The sequence below is a fragment of the Gopherus flavomarginatus genome, chromosome 6, assembly GCF_025201925.1.
Source record: "Gopherus flavomarginatus isolate rGopFla2 chromosome 6, rGopFla2.mat.asm, whole genome shotgun sequence".
NCBI classification, from domain to species: domain Eukaryota; kingdom Metazoa; phylum Chordata; order Testudines; family Testudinidae; genus Gopherus; species Gopherus flavomarginatus.
This window is the reverse complement of record NC_066622.1, coordinates 32,031,113-32,051,289: the sequence shown is the minus strand read 5'-3', so window position 1 is coordinate 32,051,289 and position 20,177 is coordinate 32,031,113. Positions and strand designations below refer to the sequence as shown.

At 46.6% G+C, this 20,177-nt stretch overlaps 1 protein-coding gene across 6 annotated transcripts in view; it reads left to right on the top strand.

Annotated features, from left to right (window-relative positions):
* The window catches only part of DPF2 (double PHD fingers 2), a 41,901-nt gene extending 21,748 nt beyond the window's left edge, over positions 1-20,153 (top strand). For 2 of the 6 annotated variants that reach the window (XM_050960842.1, XM_050960846.1), the window contains 8 exons: positions 295-387; positions 3,092-3,170; positions 4,627-4,668; positions 9,644-9,781; positions 11,162-11,290; positions 12,123-12,235; positions 13,293-13,374; positions 16,443-20,153. In XM_050960842.1, coding sequence (XP_050816799.1) covers positions 295-387; positions 3,092-3,170; positions 4,627-4,668; positions 9,644-9,781; positions 11,162-11,290; positions 12,123-12,235; positions 13,293-13,374; positions 16,443-16,519 — 753 coding nt within the window. In that variant the 3' untranslated portion in view covers positions 16,520-20,153. The remainder of the gene's footprint in view (positions 1-294; positions 388-3,091; positions 3,171-4,626; positions 4,669-9,643; positions 9,782-11,161; positions 11,291-12,122; positions 12,236-13,292; positions 13,375-16,442) is intronic. The other 4 variants (XM_050960844.1, XM_050960847.1, XM_050960845.1 and 1 more) reach the window with 4 other exon arrangements.
* Positions 20,154-20,177: the final 24 nt, after the last annotated feature.

Sequence of the window (20,177 nt, the reverse complement as noted above, 5' to 3'; positions counted from 1 at the left end):
AGAGACCCACCCAAGGTCCGTAGTGGATCCAGGAGCTTAGGGCCAGGTCTCCTGAATCACAGCCTGCTTCTGTAAATCACAAGACCAGCCTTCTCTTTGGTGTGGTTGGGAGTAAAATGTACCTGAAAATTCCCACCCTCTCATATATGTCACATACTCCTCTGTATGTGTTTGTAGCTTCTGGTGGACGTCCCTCAGCCAATTTCTAACATCCCTGTCCATTCTCCATTTCTTTCTTTCCCCAAACCATGCCAAGTTATTTTCCCCCTACAATAAACCTTCTCCCCTCTACAGCGGATCCTTGAACCCGATGACTTCCTGGATGATCTGGATGATGAAGACTATGAAGAGGATACGCCAAAGCGACGAGGCAAGGGCAAAGCCAAGGTAATGCCAGCTGGATGAGAGTTATGGTGCTGTGGATTGTCCTAGTGACTGTGCTGAGTCTGCCCTATGAATTTCTCCTGAAGACTGATACACCAATGTTCGCTGTAAAGGCCTGTCACCATTAATGCTTGTGATCATGTTTTAAACCATATTCAATACTAAATATATCCACAGGCAACGCGGTTACAGAACATGTTGCCATAGTGTTAAGAAATAGGGGCTGGGATTTCCAAAGAAGCCTAGGGGAACTCAGCTGAATTTCAGTGGGACTTGGGTACCTGGTTCCCTGCTCTGAAAACCCTAGCCTGGTTGCCCAACCCTTCCCAAACCTCCCTCTCCCCCCACTGTCTCACTGCCACTGGTGCTAGCAATGCCAAGAGCTTGGAGTAGACAGCACCATGTGCAATTTTGCCATCATGTATCATCTAGACCCTATCTGATGACAGCAGCTGAAATGTTCCCTGGAGTTGCACTGACATAGGCAGCACACACTTCCTACAGTCTCACAGTAGACCAGTCAGAAGAGCCCTGAAGCAGGTCCTCGAATGCTGCCGCAGTGTTGTCTGGAAATAATTTAATGAGAATCCTCCTGTGGGTTAGATCTTCTGGGTGATTACTACTGCTGGTTCACTACTTTTTCAGTTCCATAGACTTTAAGGCCAGAAGGAACCATTAGATCATCTAGTCCGTCCTTCTATATAGCACAGGCTATTAAATTTCAGCCAGTCACCCCTGCAATGGCCACACTGACTTCAGTTAAACCAAAGCATTTTAGTCCTCAGGAAGCTAAACTGTTGTGTGTTCCAGGAGAGAGGGAGGTGCCACCAATGCTTAATGGTAGGGAATTAATTAGATGAGACATGTCCAGATGATCCTGGTAGATGATCCATACCGCATGCTGCGGAGGAAGATGAAAACCTGAAGTCGCTTCCTGTCTGTCCTGGGGGAAGATGCCTTCTCAACCCCAAATCTGATGATTAGTTAGACCCTGAACATTTGGGCAAGACACATCAGCCAGGCACGAAAGACATAGGATCCTCTGAACCATCTCAGAGTGCCAGTCTACCCCAATGGGTGCCCTCCAGGGGCTGATCTCGGAGAAGGATGGAAGAAAACCAAAATAGATAATTGTGTATTGAGGGAAAAAATTCCTTTCTAATCCATGCAGGGCTGAAGCATGAGATTAGAGAATAGTCATTATTATATTATCAGTCTATCTCCTGTGTTCAGAAAATGGGAGAAATTTCTCAAGGGATAGTCAGTCTCTTGTAGCTGGGCTGGGTCAACTGGATAAATAACCACATCTTAGTTCACTTTAATGTGGTTCTTTGAATTTCCTGAGAAAATCTCTGTTTTAATCTGAGACCCACTTTGTGTTGGTCTCCAAGGCCAGTTCTTGCTTGGCATGTGATCTACTTGGATGTATAAATAGGGGAGTGTTGAGCAGGATCGAGGTGATTTTATCTCTCTGTGTGGCATTGGTGAGACCAATACTGGAATACCGTGTCTAGTTCTACACTTCTAAAGTGTCTACACTTTAAAAAGGATGTTGAAAAATTGGAGAGAGTGCAGAGAAGAGCCCAAAAATGACTTGAGAGCTGGAGAACATGCATGGAGAGACTTAGGGTATGTCTATGCTACAATTAAGCACCTGTGGCTGGTCCAAGTCAGCTGACTCAGACTTGTGGGGCTGTAAAATTCCAGTGTAGACCTTCAGTGGGGCTGGAGCCCTGGTTCTGGGACATACTCTTAAGATGGTAGGCATACCCAGTGTAGATGTGCCCTAAAGGGTCTGTATAGCTTATCAAAAAGAAGATTTGGGAAGTGAATTGATTAGGGCAGGGGTAGGTAACCTATGGCACGCGTGCCAAAGGCGGCACGTGACCTATTTTCAGTGACACTCACACTGCCCAGGTCCTGGCCATCGGTCCGGGGGGCTCTGCATTTTAATTTAATTTTAAATGAAGCTTCTTAAACATTTTAAAAAACCTTATTTACTTTGCATACCACAATAGTTTAGTTATATATTATAGACTTATAGAAAGAGACCGTCTAGAAAAATTAATGTATTGCTGGCATGCGAAACCTTAAATTAGAGCGAATAAATGAAGACTCGGCACAGCACTTCTGAAAGGTTGCCAACCCCTGGCTTAGGGTGTAAACATCCTTTACAGGGAGAAAATCCCAGTTAACTAAAGGGGTCTGTAACCTAGTAGAGAAAGGTAGAACTAGAACCAAGGCTGGATGTTAAAGCCAGACAAATTCATATTAGAAATAAGGCACACATTTTTCACAGAAAGTGGTTAACCGTTGAACAAACTCTCAGGGGAAGTGAGGGATTCTCCATCTCTTGGTGTCTGCAGATCCAGACTGGATATCTTTCTGGAAGAAGCTTTAGCGAAACCCATGGATTGAGCCCAATAACTTGTGTAATTGGCCAGAATTCTCCAGCCTGAGTTACACAGGTCCGACTAGATGACCTAATGGTCCGTTTTGGCCTTAAAATCTATAAATTATCTCAGGCAAAGGCCACTAAGGGGCGCTATTTGATTGGTTATTTTGTTAGCTTAACTACAGGCATGTGGGAGCCCCTTTGACTTGTCCCTTATGGACTGTCGGCTAGTTTGGTGGCATAAGAATTACTAAATTCTAGAAGCAAATGTCTTGGCTACAGCAGTTGACTGATATGATTTCTGGTTCCCAGGGTAAAGGTGTCAGTGGTGCTCGGAAGAAGCTGGATGCAGCCATATTAGAAGATAGAGATAAACCTTATGCCTGCGACAGTGAGTATGAAAAGCGCTTGTCTCCCTGTAGTCTGTACTCTGGGACCAAGCTGTCTCCAATGTATTTGCTTTTGGAGAGAGCGGTGAAGGGAAAAGTGTTCCAGGATCCATTGGGGGCAAGATGGGATTTTTGCAGGGATGTGATAGTTATTCAAAATGGAGGTGGATTTGAGAATATTTAGAGGACTTGTCAGTTTCCCCCTTTCTTTGTTTTTATTGGAGCTGTGGCCCTAATCCAGATCTGTCAGTTTTGCTGGGTGCACAGAATCCAGTTGTTTTTTTTTTGTTGTTTTTTTCCCCCCGGAAGGGGACATGGAGTATCTAACATTGGGGGCAGGTTCTCCCACTCCAGCAGAATCATCACTAAGCAAGGAGGCCGTTGCAGATGTCTGGACTGCATGAAACGGCTGGTCACTCGTTTGCGTTCTCACAACACTTTGGCCTGCACCACAGGTGTGAGCAGCATTTCTGGCAGCAGTGCCAACATATTACTTTTTTGTTCAGTTGCAAGGAGCTGTCAGAGCTCCATATTAATGTCCAGCTAGGGTCTCTGAATCTAATGGTGAGAATTGCCTCTTGACTGTATAGGTATGGGTAGTGGGAGAATGAACACGGAGGTCTCATTCCCACTAACCAGGGTTCCTGTCTTTGATTTCTAGGTTCAGTCTGTTTTATGGGCCTGGAAAAGCCCAACCCACTCTTCCCTATGCTATGCAATACATGACTCAGCTATCTGTTTGCTGCAGGGTTTGTGGAATCCAATTACTTTGTCCTCTCCCTTTTCTCAGACCTCATAGTTCAACTGGAGGGCAGGGATCAATTCTGTCCTACTGGAGATATAGTCGCTGCTTTGCTGATTGTTGTCTTAAAGACCTTTTGGTCCGTGCTCTGGCCACGAAACATGGGTTTCATGCTACACTTGTGGTGTGGAAGAGCTAATTTATCTCAATGGGATTCAATTTCAGTAATTTTACTGGCAACAGAAAGGCATGCTAGCCCTGCTGGGAATGAATACATCAAGCGCGTGTCTCGGGCAAGTAAATGGGATTTCTATGATGTCTCTATTGTGCATTATTCCGTTTCTGATTTGGTAGCAGCCACTACGTCCCCCAAGAACTCATCCCATGTTGCCCCTTGCAGAGTTCTATGCTGCTGTTTCCTTCCTTGCTGTCAGTGGGAATGCCACTGGAAACGCTTAAGCAGCCCAAGGGAGTGGCTATTCCTGTGATTCTGAACTTTAAATTGGCAAAAGAATGTACAAAATCCTGAGTTTTTTCAGTTACTTCTCTCTCCTTCCTACTGTCCTGGTAGAATTATCACTAGTTTTTTAAGAAAACTAAGCAGTATTTTTTTCTAATTTCTCCTTTTTAAAATCACTTTGCTCTCTGTTGCTTGCCATGTGTGTGACCTATGGTGTGTTCACCTTTTTTCTCATTATTCTCTTTCTGTATTTCAGATAGTTACAAACAAAAGCATACCTTGAAACCTCCCGACCGAGGTAGTCCATTCTCTCTGTCTGCTTTTTTTATTTCCTCCTGACTTTGTTCTCCTGGAATGTTAGTTTTAAAGACTCTTTGGAGTGGGGTCGCTATTCAGAGCACCAAGAAAAATCAAATCAAACCAACCCGCCACCGCAGTTGGCACTGATTGGCTCTCCTGCTGCCTGAGAGACCATGGATTGAACATGCCATGGAGACTGAGCTTCTCCTTTCACTTTGGCCATGGTTTTCAAATGTGACTGTTAATCTTGGGTTGCCCATCCTGAGAGCCCTTATTAAAGGGACCTGATTTGCAGAACATTACACTAAGCAGGCACTGGACTTAATGAACCAAGAGGTCCTTCTATCTCAGGCAGCCCTATCATGTTAGCCTGATCATAGACTTATCAAGTTCCCTCATCAGACTAGTTTGTTTTTCAGAAGGTGGGCCCACGTACTTGCTGAAAATCAGGCCCCTCAGAAATGTCTCAAACAGGGCACCCAAAACTGCAAGTTGCTTTTGAAAATCTTCCCTCTTGCCCACAGTGCAGGGAGAAATTTGCTCAGCTGTTTCTGGTGCTGTGGATGCAAAGAGGCCTCACTGTCTTGGGATGTCAATCTGGCCCTTTTCGCCAGCAGTAAATTCATGTGACAAATTCAGACCCACTCTGGAATGGCCGAGGCATGACTTTTTTCCTTCAAGGAATGTCAAAGTGCATTGCTACTGGAATAGGCACTGTGCTTTTACTGTCAGAACCCGACCATGTCAGACTCTTTATGAGGGTCAAAGGTTATCAGCTGCCATTGAGATTTTGGCTCAAATATTTGTACTTAAAGCATGATTTCTCTCCTTCTGTGATGATGTTGGCTAGGCCTCCTCTGAAATATAAGGACCATCTTTATTCTATGGGATCTGGGTTTTCACAGGGGATGCCTTTTGGGAAATGGAGATGTTATGGGTCCATTAAAACTGCAAGATGTTTGAATGAATGACATCGTGGGGGGTTGGGGGTTTTGACCATTGTTCTCAGAATTCCGAAGGGGGTGGGATGGCTTGAACCAGTCCCTGTTGGCTGCTGTAGCAATGCCTCCTGGCCTGGCAAGGACACCAGTGACACATGCCCAGCTGATAAATGATGGTGTAATAAGAGTCAGATTGGTTTTTCCTTATGCTGCCATTCCGCCTCTTAGCTCAGACTTAAGGTGGCTTTTTCGACTCACTGGGCTCCTATGCCTCCTAGCTAATATGCTACCCCATCTCGCTTAAGCTGCACCTGCACGGCTCTGCCAAATGCTTCCCTTTTCTTCCACAGCCGGGATTAGATATTAATGCAACACCAGGTCCAAAAGGCTCTTGGTCAAGCCAGTGCATTGGCTGGGGCTCTGGAATTTGCAGGCTCTGTTAAATATTTGATGGGCAAAGTTATGGATCTGCAATTTTCTGCAACAGTGCATACTTCAGTGACCTCATTAAACTCCTCACATGGGGCCTAATCACCCATCATTTGTTACATGGCATCTGTAGTGAAGAGAAATTCAGCGTATAGGCTCTCCTACCCATCCCCAGCCATCTCATTGCTAGTCCTCTGCTGCCTCTGTTCTCTGTGGTGCAACAGTATTGTCTGACTCTCAGGTCCTGGCTGTAACCAGAACCCTTAAGGCTCTAGTCCTACCTCCAGGAGGGGTGAGTGGTGGTCGTGTGGGTTGGAGTGGGGAGGGGAGGAGAAGTCAGGCTTTCTAGCTCCAGGCGGGGAGTGGTATATAGTGGTTAGAACAAAGGGAAGGGGGTGGAAGTAAGGACTCCTGGGTTCCGCTTCAGACTCTGCCTCGGAGATTCTGCTTGATCTTGGCAAGTGTCTTAATTTCTGTTATCTATAAAGTTGTAGATAAATATGCCCCTTTGTCAAGTGCCTTGGGGTCTTTGAACGAAATATGCAGAATAAGAATAGACATTTTAATTCTCATTGACATGACTATTAAATACCTAAAATGTGGTATCGCCTAGAGTAGAGGCAAGCCATCAAGAAGCTAACCATAACCCTGGCTTTCCCAATGACTGCTCAGAATCCAATTCCATTCCATCTAAGCCAGTATGTGCAAGATCCCTGCCACGCAGAAGTATCCAGAGAACAGTGCTGCTGGAGGAGCTAGCCAGGCCTGGCTTGTACTTGTGTTTACACAGAGCTAAGAGAGCGATAATTCCCTTTGGTAAATGGGCTTTTCAATCGCTATGTAAATTGACTGTGACTTAAAGTGGTTTTAGAGGGATTTGTCTTTTTTTTTTTTTTTTTTCCCCTTTCTTTGCTAGATCCAAGTCTTCAGTTAAATAACCAAGAGGCTTGGGATTTCGCTTTGCTTTTCTGGGCAAATCTTGGCAAGCCCGAATTAATCCATCCCTCTCCAAGACCCAGGTTAAGCTTCATCGCTTTCCCTCCCTGCCTCTCTCCTCCTTGTTATCCAGTCAGGAATCTATTCCCACCCACTAGGAAGCTTGGGTGATAGGGATTTTGAGTAAAGTTATCCAAAGCAACTAAGTGACTTAGGAGCCTAAGGCATGGCCTACGCTGAAAAGTATTTCTGGCATAGCTATGTCCATTAGAAGTGTGACCCCCTAACCGACAAGCTGAGCCAATAAATCCTTAGTGCAGATACACTATACCAGCAAAAAAAATCTAGCTTATTTCATTTGAGGACTTAGTATAAGTTAAACTGTCAAAAAAAAATTTTCTTTTTCTTTTTTTGCTTGGTGGTATAAGGTGCATCTCCACTAAAGCCCATGTCTACGCTGGGAGTGCTTTGCTGGTATTCTTCCACCTCCCCAGTTTTGTTTCAAGCAGAATGTAATAGATATAATTCACACCAGCTGTCTCAGAGTGGGGCTAGGATACCAGACCCCTTACCACCAGTTTGAATCCATCTGGGTCATTGTGACTGAAAACAGTCCTCATCTGACTGTGGTTGGGAGGCCAACGTATGAAACAAGTTGCATGATTTTCAGTCCATATACTACACTGACAAATTGCTCCTGGTGTGGACAGCACTATCCCAGCACAGTAAAACCAACACATACACCCAGATTCCCCCTGAACTGAACAAAAGCTGTATCAGTAAAAGTGCGGCTTTGCTGGTTTGACACTTGGGACTTCTGCCAGCACAACTTTGTCAGTCAGTGATCTCTGCTGTTTGTATCGCTGACTGACATAGCTGTTATGCAGGTCAAAATCCCTAGTGTAGACCTGGCCTAGGAAGAGGTTGCTGATGTAGCTCTACTGATAGAGCTGCTCTGACAAACCCTTTATAGTGGGGACAGTGCCTAAGCCCTGGTTCAAAAGTGACTTAGGGAAGCCAAGTTTCATTGAAGTTCAGTGGGATTTAGGCTCTTCTCAGAACTCTTCTGAACAGTTTGCTCACTGCCCTTCTGCCTCAGCTGTGTCGTGGCATTAATAAGAGGGATTTGGGGTTTTTATCTCACTGGGTTAAGTGGGTCAGAGCATGAAGGCGAAGTTAAGGATCTTTGCATGCAAGGAAGATCTTCTAGTGTGGCCCAGCTTCCACCTCCAATGCAAATGAGAGCAGGCTAGGGGGAGTGCTTTAATTTGCACTAGCTTGGCATGATCCCTGAGGAACCATGTGCCAGCAGGACATCATGCTTCAGCCACTCCTCAGACAGACAGACCCCTGTGCTGAAAACTGCAAAGAGGGAGGCATAAGAGCCAGCTCTGGCTACTGGGGATTTCCCTGGCTGTAGACTTGTAGGAAGTTCCCACTCCAGTGACACAAAGGGAGTGGATTGCAACAGAAAACCTGTTGTTTGTCCCTGCCTCCACCCCCAGTTCTGTTTAAGCAAGATGTAATTGCTGTAATGGGTATCGGGTAACTCAGGATGGGGGGTAGAAAACGAGCCCCTCACTGCCAGCTCAGCAGTTCGAATACAGCCTTGGTTGTTGGTGATGACCAAAAGCAGCTACCATCTGACTGCTGATCGTTTGCTAGTACATGAAATGAGTCAGATTGGTCTCAGACCAGTCCCGGTAGAGCCCGCCTCTCAGAAGCCCTTTGTTGACACTGAGTGGCCAGTGGCTATGCCATGAAGACTGACATCTCAGTTTGCCACCCCACAGCGGTGGGGAAGTCCCTCCACAGTAGGACTTGTCCTGGTTGTATTGTGGCCAGAGGATGTGGGAGAAACTTGTGCCGATGCTGTCTGTGCTGTGCCTGTTCTGTGGGCTTTTGTCTCTGAAGCTGCCATTCCTTTAACAAACAATTTCAGGGGTAAATGGTAAGAAAGGAACGCAGACTGGGGAGGTGGCTTCTGATTCCAGGGGCATCATGCTCTCTACTTCCAGCCCTGCAAGGGAGGTTGGTTTATTGCATGGAAAACAGGCCTTTTCTCTACCCTCTGTGGCTGTAAAGCAGCTGCCTTTTAGGAACAGCAAAGCAGGCAGAGGCAACAGAAGTGTGTGTAGGAGAGTGGTGATAGTGTGGTGGTTGCTTTCTGGGAGTCTGTGTGGGATGCCTTCAGCTTGGTTCTAGTGTCTCTTGATCTGAGAAACCCTGCATCCAAGGAGACACCACCTTTAGGGGGCTCAGAATTTCTTAGTTAGGCAGGTTTAAACACAAGAGAAGATGAGAATTTCCTTCTATGTTTCATGGCTTGGATTGTTCTGGACAAAGCTTTCCCATCCCCATGAAGATCTGCTGGGCAACCAGGAGATGTAGGGGAAAAGTAGGAGGATTTATGGCGTACGGTCAGCAAGGGTAGAGAAACGCCCATGGCTTCTCAGGATCTGGCCAAGTCATGAGTCTGCTGGCTCATAAAGCAGCCTCCTGAAGTCATACTGGCTGTTATACACTGGTAACTGCTGTGTCTTTGGGAGGAGGGTGGGTTGGGAAGGGCTGTCGCAGGGAGCTGGGGGGTTGCACGTGAGCAGTGATGTGTGTGTGGCTCAGGTGCCTGCCAGGAGAGCTCAGACCCATTCCCACTTTCTTTTGCAGTCTGTGGGAAGCGTTACAAGAACCGCCCTGGGCTCAGTTACCACTATGCTCACTCCCATCTGGCTGAGGAGGAGGGGGAGGATAAGGAAGATTCACAGCCCCCGACGCCTGTCTCTCAGAGATCCGAGGAGCAGAAGTGTAAGACCTCTAGCCACTGTCTTGACCCCGTCTCCTGCGTGTCCTGGCTCTTCTGTAGCCTTTGTTAGAAATGTAGACATAGGGCTCTGCAGGGTGTAGTGGTGAGGGAACCAAGACTACAACTGGGACTCCTGTGGTCTTTCCCCACCTTTAGGTGGGAAGTGGAGGGGGTGGGGGTCTAGAGGGCTTAGAACGAGAGGGGCTCAGAACGAGAGGGGCTCAGAGTCGGGACTACTTGGTTCTGTCCCTGGCTCTAGGAGCCTAGTGTCTTAGAGAAGGGAGCTGAGACACCTGGGATCCATGGGAACCAATGTAATCTAGGTTGGGAGAATTAGCAGAGTGTTTAGATTAGCCAGGCCCCAACTCAGGGTTCCTGGATTCTTTTTCTACCTCTGCCCCAACTAGCTGTGTGTCAGACGAAATGCTTCCACTCTGTGTCTGTTTACCTTTGCGTAACACAGGTAAAAGAACAGTTACCTTTGTCGCATGCAGAATCGAGGCTTTGTGTTTCTAAAGTGCTTTCAGATCCGCAAATGAAAGGCACTGCAGAAGTGGATAGAGCCTTGTGCAGATACAAAATTTATATCCGCTTTTTACCTGTGGATATCTGCAGAGTTGCAGGGCTCTAACAACAAGCAAAACCAGCGGTGAAAGCTAATACACCTCTACCCCAATATAACGCTGTCCTCGAGGGCCAAAAAAACCTTACTGTGGTATAGGTGAAACCACGTTTATATCAAACTTGCTTTGATCCACTGGAGTGCTCAGGCATGCCCCCTCCCCGCCCCCAGCACTGCTCTACCGTGTTATATCCGAATTGGTGTTATATTGGGGTAGAGGTATGTGTGAAAGTGGCTTGCATGCTCTTGGACAGGAGATGCACACTGCTGCATGGAAGGGACTCAAGTCCAGTAGTGTACATGCCGTTTGCACACACTAGCATGACCAGGGACAGCTGTTGGTGAACCTTATGCCTGCCCCAATGGTCAGGGCTGGGCGCAGTACAGCCATGCTGGAGGAGCTGCCAGGCTGGGCGCTGGCTCCTGTGAGTGGCAGCCCAACATGCTGCTGCTTTTATTGCTGCCGTTCCTGGCCTGGGTCGCTGGCCATGGCCCTGCTGGTCTCGCTCGTTGTCTCTAGAGCCCTTCATCTCCGCGGATATCTGCATTATATCCGTGGATATAAATTTTGTATCCACGCAGGGATCTAGAAGTGGATACATTGGCTACAGTGTGCCCTCCTCTCTGCTGCATCTGGAAGCTTATGTGGGAGAAAGTCCCTGCAGGAATCTTGTTGAATATTCTCCTTCTAGGTGTCATTGCTTACTCTAAATAACCTTTTCTCTGTTTGGTGGGGTGGGGTTGGCTCTTCTCCAAACAGCCAAGAAAGGTCCTGATGGCTTGGCTTTGCCCAACAATTACTGTGACTTCTGCCTGGGAGACTCAAAAATCAACAAGAAGACTGGGCACCCAGAGGAGCTGGTGTCATGTTCAGACTGTGGGCGATCAGGTACTTTGATTTGTAATACCTGCATTCAAGAGGCAGGATGCCCATGATTCAGCATGAGGTGTTGCTGCTGCTTCATTTCACGGAGTTGGGGTTGTTCTTTATGCTGGCTGCCCTCTTATTTGTCCCATGGGTGGCTGCAGTGATGCATGATGGGAAGCTGATGTCTCTTGACCAGAGCCAGGAGCATTTCTGCTCTTTTATTTAAGGCCAGTGCAAGCTTTTGGCTACCTGGTTTCTTTTTGTAGCAAGCTGAAGGAGGAGCCAGGGGACTGAGTCAGTGCTTCTCGGTTATGTTCTCAGCTTTGGAAGGGGAGAGAGGTCTAATGGGTTAGAGGAAGAGGAGGCCTGGGATTCAGGACCTCTATATTCCATATCCAGCTGTAGAATGAGAGAGGTTTTTAGTGGTTAGAGCAGCACGAGACTGGAAGTCAGGACTCCTGGGTTCAGCTCTTGGCTCTGCCACTAACTGGCTGTGTGACCATGAGCATGTCACTTCCCCCTCTGCATGCTTCAGAATCCCCATCTGTCTGTCTCTTTACTCTGCTCTCCTTTTAGCTGGAGAGCCTTCTCCTCTGCTGCTGTCCGAAGCAGCCTCTCTGTATGTTTCTACTTCCTTCCTGTCTAGCACTGCTCCTTCTCTATTTCCCCCTCTCTGAGGGTAAGAGCCGTCACCATTGCAGTTGCTGCTATTGGAAACAACCTCTGTGTATCTTCCTGCCTCCCTGTGTTTCATGTTTCATTTCCATTTCTCTTGCTTCTCTGAACTCTTGCCACTTGTCCAGGCCTGACATGTTTAACATCCATGTGTGGCTTTGTTTCACCCACTTGGCAGGGCACCCTTCTTGCCTCCAGTTCACCCCGGTTATGATGGCAGCAGTGAAGACGTACCGTTGGCAGTGCATCGAGTGCAAATGCTGCAACATCTGTGGCACTTCCGAGAACGATGTGAGTACCTTTCGGTGCTAGCAGGATCGACCATGGCAGAGCAAGCTTGACACTTTGGGCATCCCCAGCTGCAAATGGGGACCAGCAAGCCCTGAGGGGTACATGTCATTTGTGTCCAGAAATTATCTCCCCAAGTATTATCTGCCTACATCTTGCCATGCTGCACAGCAAGAGCAGCAGCTTGCACAGTTTTGGCAGAGACAGGAGAATAATCTTTGGAATGGAGTTTACTGTGGGAGTTTAAATTCTGAATGGAGACTAGCTGGGAGGTAGGATTATGGATAATGTCCAAGGTAGGCTCTCAGGGAGTGTGTTTTCCAGGTTGGAGTAATGCAGCTTGAGACCTTAGGTGTATCATTACAATGCCCTCTCTCCTTATGTCAGGGGACCTGTTCTACTCCAGTTGGGCAATGTGGTTTCCTCACTGGTTCTAATAGTTGCTTCTCCCATTACCTAAGGATCTCTGCAGATACAGGGAGGCTGTATTGGTTACACATGTGACAGCTCCATTCTCAGAGCCATTAATTGGCTCTCTGCAGACTCAGGTAGGCATCACTACATTAGTCACTTATGGAGAAGCTCCATCCTAGACAGCTAATGTCTCAGGCTCTCTGCAGACTCAGTTAGACGTCTCTGCATCACACTCAGGTCACGCTATCAGAATTTGTTTTGCAGTACCAAAGGGTAGAAAATCGAAACCTGAAATCCTGACCTTTTAACATGAATCTAAGAGCCAGGACCCTAGGCATGTGAGTATGCCTTGATCCAGCACTGCAGGTGTTACACGGACTTCTTCAGTGGCTGTTCCACATGGGGATCTACTACTGCTATCAGCTAATGGAGTTACTCCTGTGGCTGGAGTGGTAGAAGCTTATGCTTTTAGTGTTAAATCTGGCAGATCTAATCCTGAGGAGTTGGTTAGACTCACATGTCACTAAAGCTCCCTCTGTTCTTTGTGGGATGGCAAAATTGTGCAGTGATTTGTAAATAGAGCCCCTTTGTGAAGCTGTGTTGAATCATCCGAATTTTCCTTTATTTTCCTCCCGCCTCTGCTTAGGACCAGCTGCTCTTCTGTGATGATTGTGATCGTGGTTATCACATGTATTGCCTAACTCCACCCATGTCGGAGCCACCTGAAGGTAAATGTAGCGCTCTTTGGATCATTCTTCGTCTGTCTCTTTAGAATTTTGATAACTTATATGATTTTGGTCCTACGCACTAGTAATTGATAGCATTGGGCCATGGCATGGCATGATGCAAGCAGGAAATGTGCAGCTTTCTCCCACACATCTCTGAATCCCGTATAACATCCCATACTATTCTGGGCCTGGTTTCCCTCCCCACCCAGAGCTCTTCCAAGGTCCCTCAAACTTGCTGCACAGCCTCGCTTGCTATTTCAGCTCTGAGCTCCCTAACACATGTAGCTCTGCTGATCCCCTATGATCCTAACCCACAGATCCCTCTGCTGCCCAAGTCCTTCCCTCCCCCACCCAGTGCCCCACAGTCCTAATTTGCAGCAGCACCCCCTCTCACTTATTCCAGTCCTGGGTGCCACTTAAACTGAGAAATGTGCTAAGTGGTGTGTGTAGGATCTTGTGGTGAAGGGAACACTGTGCTAAGTGTAGGGTTAGGCTGGGACTCTATTTATTCGTACTGTGGATATCCCCTAGGAGGCCCAGTCATGGGACAGAACCCCATTATGCTAGGTGCAGCACAAATACTCCAAGTTCCCCGTAACTTTCCTTGGTTTTCTTAGTCAGATTCCAAGACCAGAAGGGACCACTGTAATCTAACTAGTCTGACCTTGTGTATATCACAGACCATAGGACTATCCTGAATTAGTTGATGTTTGAGCTGGAGCAGATCTGTTAGAAAAACAGCCAATACTGATTTTTAAAAGAGAGGATTTGGATACAAGGGCTAACAAATTCAGCCTTGGAGGAAGCGAGTGCAGCTTCCATTGAAATTGATCAGAGATGTTTCTGCTTACATCAGAACCTGTGAAATTCTTCTGTCTGTGTCATGCACAAGGTCAGATTAGATGAGGTCTGTGGACCTCACTCCCTCAGCCTGCTGTCGAAATAATCAGATACACTTTCTCCGGGCAATGCTCTCTCCAGTAAGATCCTCCTGGTACTAAATCATCACTTTCGCTGTGCCAACTGGGATGTGGTAGGAATGTCATTAGGCATCCTGAGGAAGGAAGTATTGGGACAGCATCCTGCCAAGCGTGGAAACATTTCTGCGTTGGTAGCAAAATCAAGAGTACAGTGACAGAGTCCAGATTTTCCATCAGCACCACCTTTCCTTGCACAATGTGCTGATTCATGGTTTCAAAGCAAACTGGTTACAGTTGAGCAGCTGGAAGCAATCTCTGGTCTAGATTCACCCATGTTATTTTTAAATCGCATTTTAATTATCTCACTTAACATTACCTAGATGGAGGAATATCTGAAGATCTTGGGAGCTTTGTTTCCTAGTGTACCAGGAGCACATAGTCCTGGATTAACACCTGCTGGGATATGTTTAGGGCCCTACCAAATTCATGAAGAATGCATCACAGACCGTGAAATCTGGTATCCTCTCATGAAATCTGATCTTTTGTGTGCTTTTACCCTATACAATACTGATTTTTACGAGGGAGACCAGTGTTTCTCGAATTGGGGGTCCTGACCCAAAAAGGAGTTGCAGGAGGGTCACAACGTTATTTTAGGGGAGTCGTGGTATTGCCACCCTCACTTCTGCACTGCCTTCAGAGCTAGGTGTCCAGAGAGTGGTGGCTGTTAGCCAGGAGCCCAGCTCTGAAGGCAGTGCCTTGCCAGCAGCAGCACAGAAGTAAGGGTAGCAACACCATACTATGCCACCCTCATTTCTGCGTTGCCTTCAGAGCTGGATAGCTGGAGAGTGGCGGCTGCTGACGGAGGGCCAAGCTCTGCAGGCAGCAGTGCAGAAGGAAGGTGGCAATACCATACCATGCCATCCCTACCTCTATGCTGTTGCTGGCGGCGGCTCTGCCTTCAGAGCTGCGCTTTCGGCCAGCAGCTGCTGCTGTCCAGCTGCCTAGCTCTGAAGGCAGCCGCCACCGCCAGCAGCAGAACAGAAGTAAGGGTAACAATACCATAACACCCTCACCTCCACCTTTCCACTGGAACTCCTTTTTGGGTCAGGACTTCTACAATTAAAACATGGTGAAATTTCAGATTTAAATAGCTGAAATCATGAAATTTACTATTTTAAAAATCCTGTGTCCATGAAATTGACAAAAACAGACCATGAATTTGGTAGGGCCTTATATGTTCCAGGGACAAGATCATGAGGCTTGTGGATGTAATTGGGAATTGGGCAAGGACTGTAAGAGAAGATCAGTACTGCCTAGTAGGCTGTACAACTTTCATCTTGTTTTGCTTCTAAAGAAGCCACTGGAGAGTGGGAGGGCTTAAAGGGTTAATGCCTTCTTCATATTTACTGCCAGTTGGAAAGGGACTGAATCTGTGATCTCTATGTTGCCAGTTCACTTTCTCCTAAGTCATTTATTAATATGACCGTATTCCCTATGATACCCCTGCCAAGATCTGGGCCTTGTTACTGTACATGCACTATTGGTAATATTATGGTAGCACCTTGGAGGCTCAGCCAAGATTGTTAGTAGTACGGTGGTAGCGGTTGAGGGCCCAAAAGAGATTGGGACTTATCGCATATGCATTATTATTAGTAGTATGTTAATATCTAGAGGCCCCAATCAAGAGTCTGGAATAAAACTACTGGCATGAGGCACCAGTATAACTGTTTTCATACTAGGGGGTTGTGCCACTTCAGCTATACCATTTTCAAACTGGTATAGTTTAAAGCAGTATGAACACTGTGTGAACAAACCCATAGTGAGACAGTTCCTGACCCAAAATGCTTACATTCTAAACAAACAAAGGCTGGGAGAGGAAATAGTGGTACAGAGAGGGGAAGCGACTTGCCCAAGGTCACACAGTAGGTCAGTGGCAGAGCTGGAAATAGACCCCAGTTTGGCACCTTAGATAGCATTACCTGTTAATCTGTTGTTCTAACATTGCTCTGTTGTCCTGTTAAACAGCTGCTGTGTTCTACCCCAGAGTTGGCCACATTTCAGCAGCAGGCAGATTGCCCCCTCACACACATGCAGTTCACTGAGCATTCTGGGGAAGCCTAGTTACTGAATGTTCACCTCTTCTTGCAGGGAGCTGGAGCTGTCACTTGTGTCTGGATTTGCTGAAGGAGAAAGCCTCAATCTATCAGAACCAGAACTCTTCTTGATCCGGTTTTGGGTTGGAGGGCAAAGTGTGGCTCAGTAGAGTAACCTCCAGCCGTTCATTACATACAGGGCTCTGTTACTTTTTCTGCCCCTGCCCCTCCTGCCTTTTTTTTTTTTTTTTATCGTTTAACCTTTCCCGTGTTTCTTTGGGTTCCTTTTTGTTCAATTTCTCTCCTTCCCAAAGCAGATTGGACTCCGCCTGTTACCAGAAGATCCATCCTGGCCTGGGGTTAGAAGTGGATCCACTTCCCCCGCCATATCAGGTGAAGTCTTGTACTCAACGCTCTCCCTTGGTTGTTGCTATGTTTTGGCCTCTGTCTGGGCACTGTTCCAAACATGCATAGCATGAACCAATGCTTGACCCTCACTAAAGGCAAAACCAATCCTAGCACGCAGATGAGACGCAACAAACAGGAATCTCCTCTCTGTGTAGGAGGGAGAATCGCCTTATTCATCCTGGTGAAAGGTGTCTCTTGGACTGTCCAGTGCAGGAACTGCAGAAAGACACACCATAGGAGAAAAGTGTCTTACATCCTCGCTTAAATGACTCCTATTCTTGAGTCTGCTTTGCCATTCAGCATTACCGAGTTAGCAGCCACCTCCAGGGCTCCCGTCATCCACGCTCTTATGCTACAAGTCTGTCTGAGCAAAATCAACCTGTCAGGTAAAGGGGAATGGCTCCAGACATTCTGCGTGTCCCAAATCCACCTCCTCCACTTACTCTAATTAGTGGGTTTAAGTCCACACACTTCTCCTAGTGTAGACAGGAAGTAGTGCTTGTCCCTGGTTGATAGTAGGGTATCAATCACTGATCGCCCCTTCCTTCCACAAGTTGAAAGTGGTTTGACTGGTATAGGTGACACAACCACACTATTTTCAACACCAGCTGCTAGAGAATTGATTCCAGCACTGGTCAAAGGGATCCAGTGTGTGGGTGAGGATGTGGTATCCCTTGTTTGTCAGCCAGTGTCAATCATATATCAATATCCCAGTACAGAGAAGGCCTTTGATTTCCACCAGAGTCAAACCAGTTTAAATATGAAGCAACTCCATTGTCTCTTGGTGTATGCTGGTCTGACTGGGATCAGAGTCAAACCCATAGACCCTGCAGTACCTCAGCTTGATGGTGTGTTTACACCTGTCCTGCAAAACTACACTCAGCATCCCATAGTTCCAGGTTCTAATGGTCACACAGGGTTTAAAATTTCACCAGGTTATTTTGGAAAAGGTCTGCCCCGGCCTTCTTTACAGACTCCATTCTTGAGAGGAGAAAGGGATGGTCCTTAACATAGTCCAAATGCTGCCTTAACATAGTCCAAATGCGTAAGTTGGCCCTTCCCATGTACATCCCCTGCACTCAAGCATTTTAATGGAGTTTTGCTTATTATATTGTTAACCTACAAGTCTGTTGTCCTGGCTTTGGTGATGGTGTAGATTTTCATATCATTAGGATAATGAAACTACAGTTGGGGCTTTCATCCAGGACTCTTGAGTCCCATACAGAAGCTGGTTGATCGCCATCCCTGCAAGAGGCTTGAGTCCTCTCATGCTGTAGCAACGGCAGCACCATGCCTCCTCATCGGAGAATGATGGTTTGGGACAAAGGGTTTAGAACAAGGAGAGAACTCTGGTGTTTCCATGGAACAAGGTGTGGATGGACTAGTCTTTTGATTTGCAGATCCCTTTGCCGCTCCAGTTAATGTGCCTATCCAAGGGAGCTGCATGCCCAGGACTTGGGAGTGCCTGTTCCAGCCAATCAATGGGTATGATTGCATGCCAGCAGGGACCCATCTCCCTATGCCATGGTGTGTTATTAAAGGCTGAGCTGGCTCGTTTCAGGACCTTGCGCTGCTCGACGATGGAGGAAAAGAAGCCAGTTAAGCCAGTTGTTGTTTCTCCTCCCAGCTCGCTGCTGGATGCTCCCTCTCTCGGAAAATAAGGATCCCTCTCTCTCCCTCCTCGCTATTTTTGTTTCTGCTCTGCAGGAATCTCATAGAATCGTGTGACTTGGAACCCACTGGTGACCTTTTGAAGCCCTCCTTGCATCACTGTTTTCAGTAGCAGGGGTCAAGGTGCATGGGACGATTTTTGTTGTACAGCCCTGGTATAGGATGAAGCATCTTTCGAAGGGTGACACAAAAGGGTTCTGTTGAATAATGTGCCTGTTTTTTCTAAATCGACTTCAAACCTACCTCCAAAATCCCTTTTTACGTTCTTCCTCACTCTCTAGAAATGCATTTAAAAAAACAAAACACTTCACCTGTACAAAAGGGGCTGGATGGCTCAGGGGATGGTGAATGGGGACACTCTCATTCACTACTAGGTCACTGGTTCAAATCTAGTCCGAGTTGATAGCAATCAGAAGCCATTGTATAAAATGAGTTTTGTGGGTCTCAATCCACAAAAATGCCAGGATCAAGGAGGCCATGGAGACCGGACATGGTGGCACAATGAAGATGCTTGCCATGCTGTCCCTTATGTGGCTAAAAGTAGACTGTCAGTCCAGACCCATTCTGAGCACTACTTCAGATGGAAATCATGAAATAAAAGACCCCACTCCCTCCACACTTGCACAACAGTGACATGTCTGCATTTGTTTGAAATCCTATATCCACTCAGCAGTGGTTGTGGTTGGAAGCCACCTGAAAAGGGAAGCATAGCTTTGTCCACTTCATTACCTTATCCACTCTTATGAATGACTGTCCAAGCTGAAATGGGTGGGGATTCAGTGCAGGGAGAGGCAGAAACCCTTTTTGCCTCTGATTCCATCCAGAGCCTCTTAATAAATGGGGCTCAGTCACTGAGCAAATCTTTCTTGCTTGGGTAACTGGGGAGCTGTTGCCTGAACTGAAATTGGTCGTTCCCCAGCAGCGCTCGCCAGCACTGCAGGGCCCTGTGTGTCTTGTCTTGGACGGACCACAATGCTCTGCAAAGTATCACATGTGTGTCTTATCCCGTCTACCCCAAAAAAACACCAAAACGGCTTGTTAAACCTCTCTGTCACTTTGGGGTGGGTTATTTTTCTTAAATTTCTGTGTAGCTCTCCTTGCAATGGGAATTCAACGCTCAGGTCAGATGTGTCCCCAGATACATTGGTTTCCCATAAGGAGGCTCTTTAGGGTTGGGTTGGGGAATATTATATAGCTCATTTCTGTGCTTTCACCTTGTAATGTTTTTCAGGGTGTGTGGTGGGGGGGGATCAGCTTGATTTCGTCTACTCTTCTTTATGATGCTGCTTCTTCCCCTGCCCTTCTTGAAGGAGAAATGTCGAACAGTTCTTGAGAAGGGAAAGCCGCCTGCTGCTGAACTTCTTTGACTGACTTTCACAGCTTTTCCCTCTGACTTAGCAAGCTGCCTCCCTCACTCCCACACACATGCATTAACAGCCAACTATGTGTTGAGAATAGTGGACTTGTGTTTTTTCCATTTCAATAACCTAATTAAATCACGTTTCAGAAGCATATTTTGGGTTTGGTTTTTTTAATTTACAGAGTAAAAAACAAATGGGAATTTTTTGCTGCTGTTAAGATTCCTTTTTTCCCCTTTCCTTCCCAGTTTAATTGGAGCCAAGGTGTGTAATTTTTTTAAGGTACTGTATTAAAAAAAAACATTAGTAAATAAACATTTTTACACAGATCTAATTTTAAGCTGCCTTGTTTG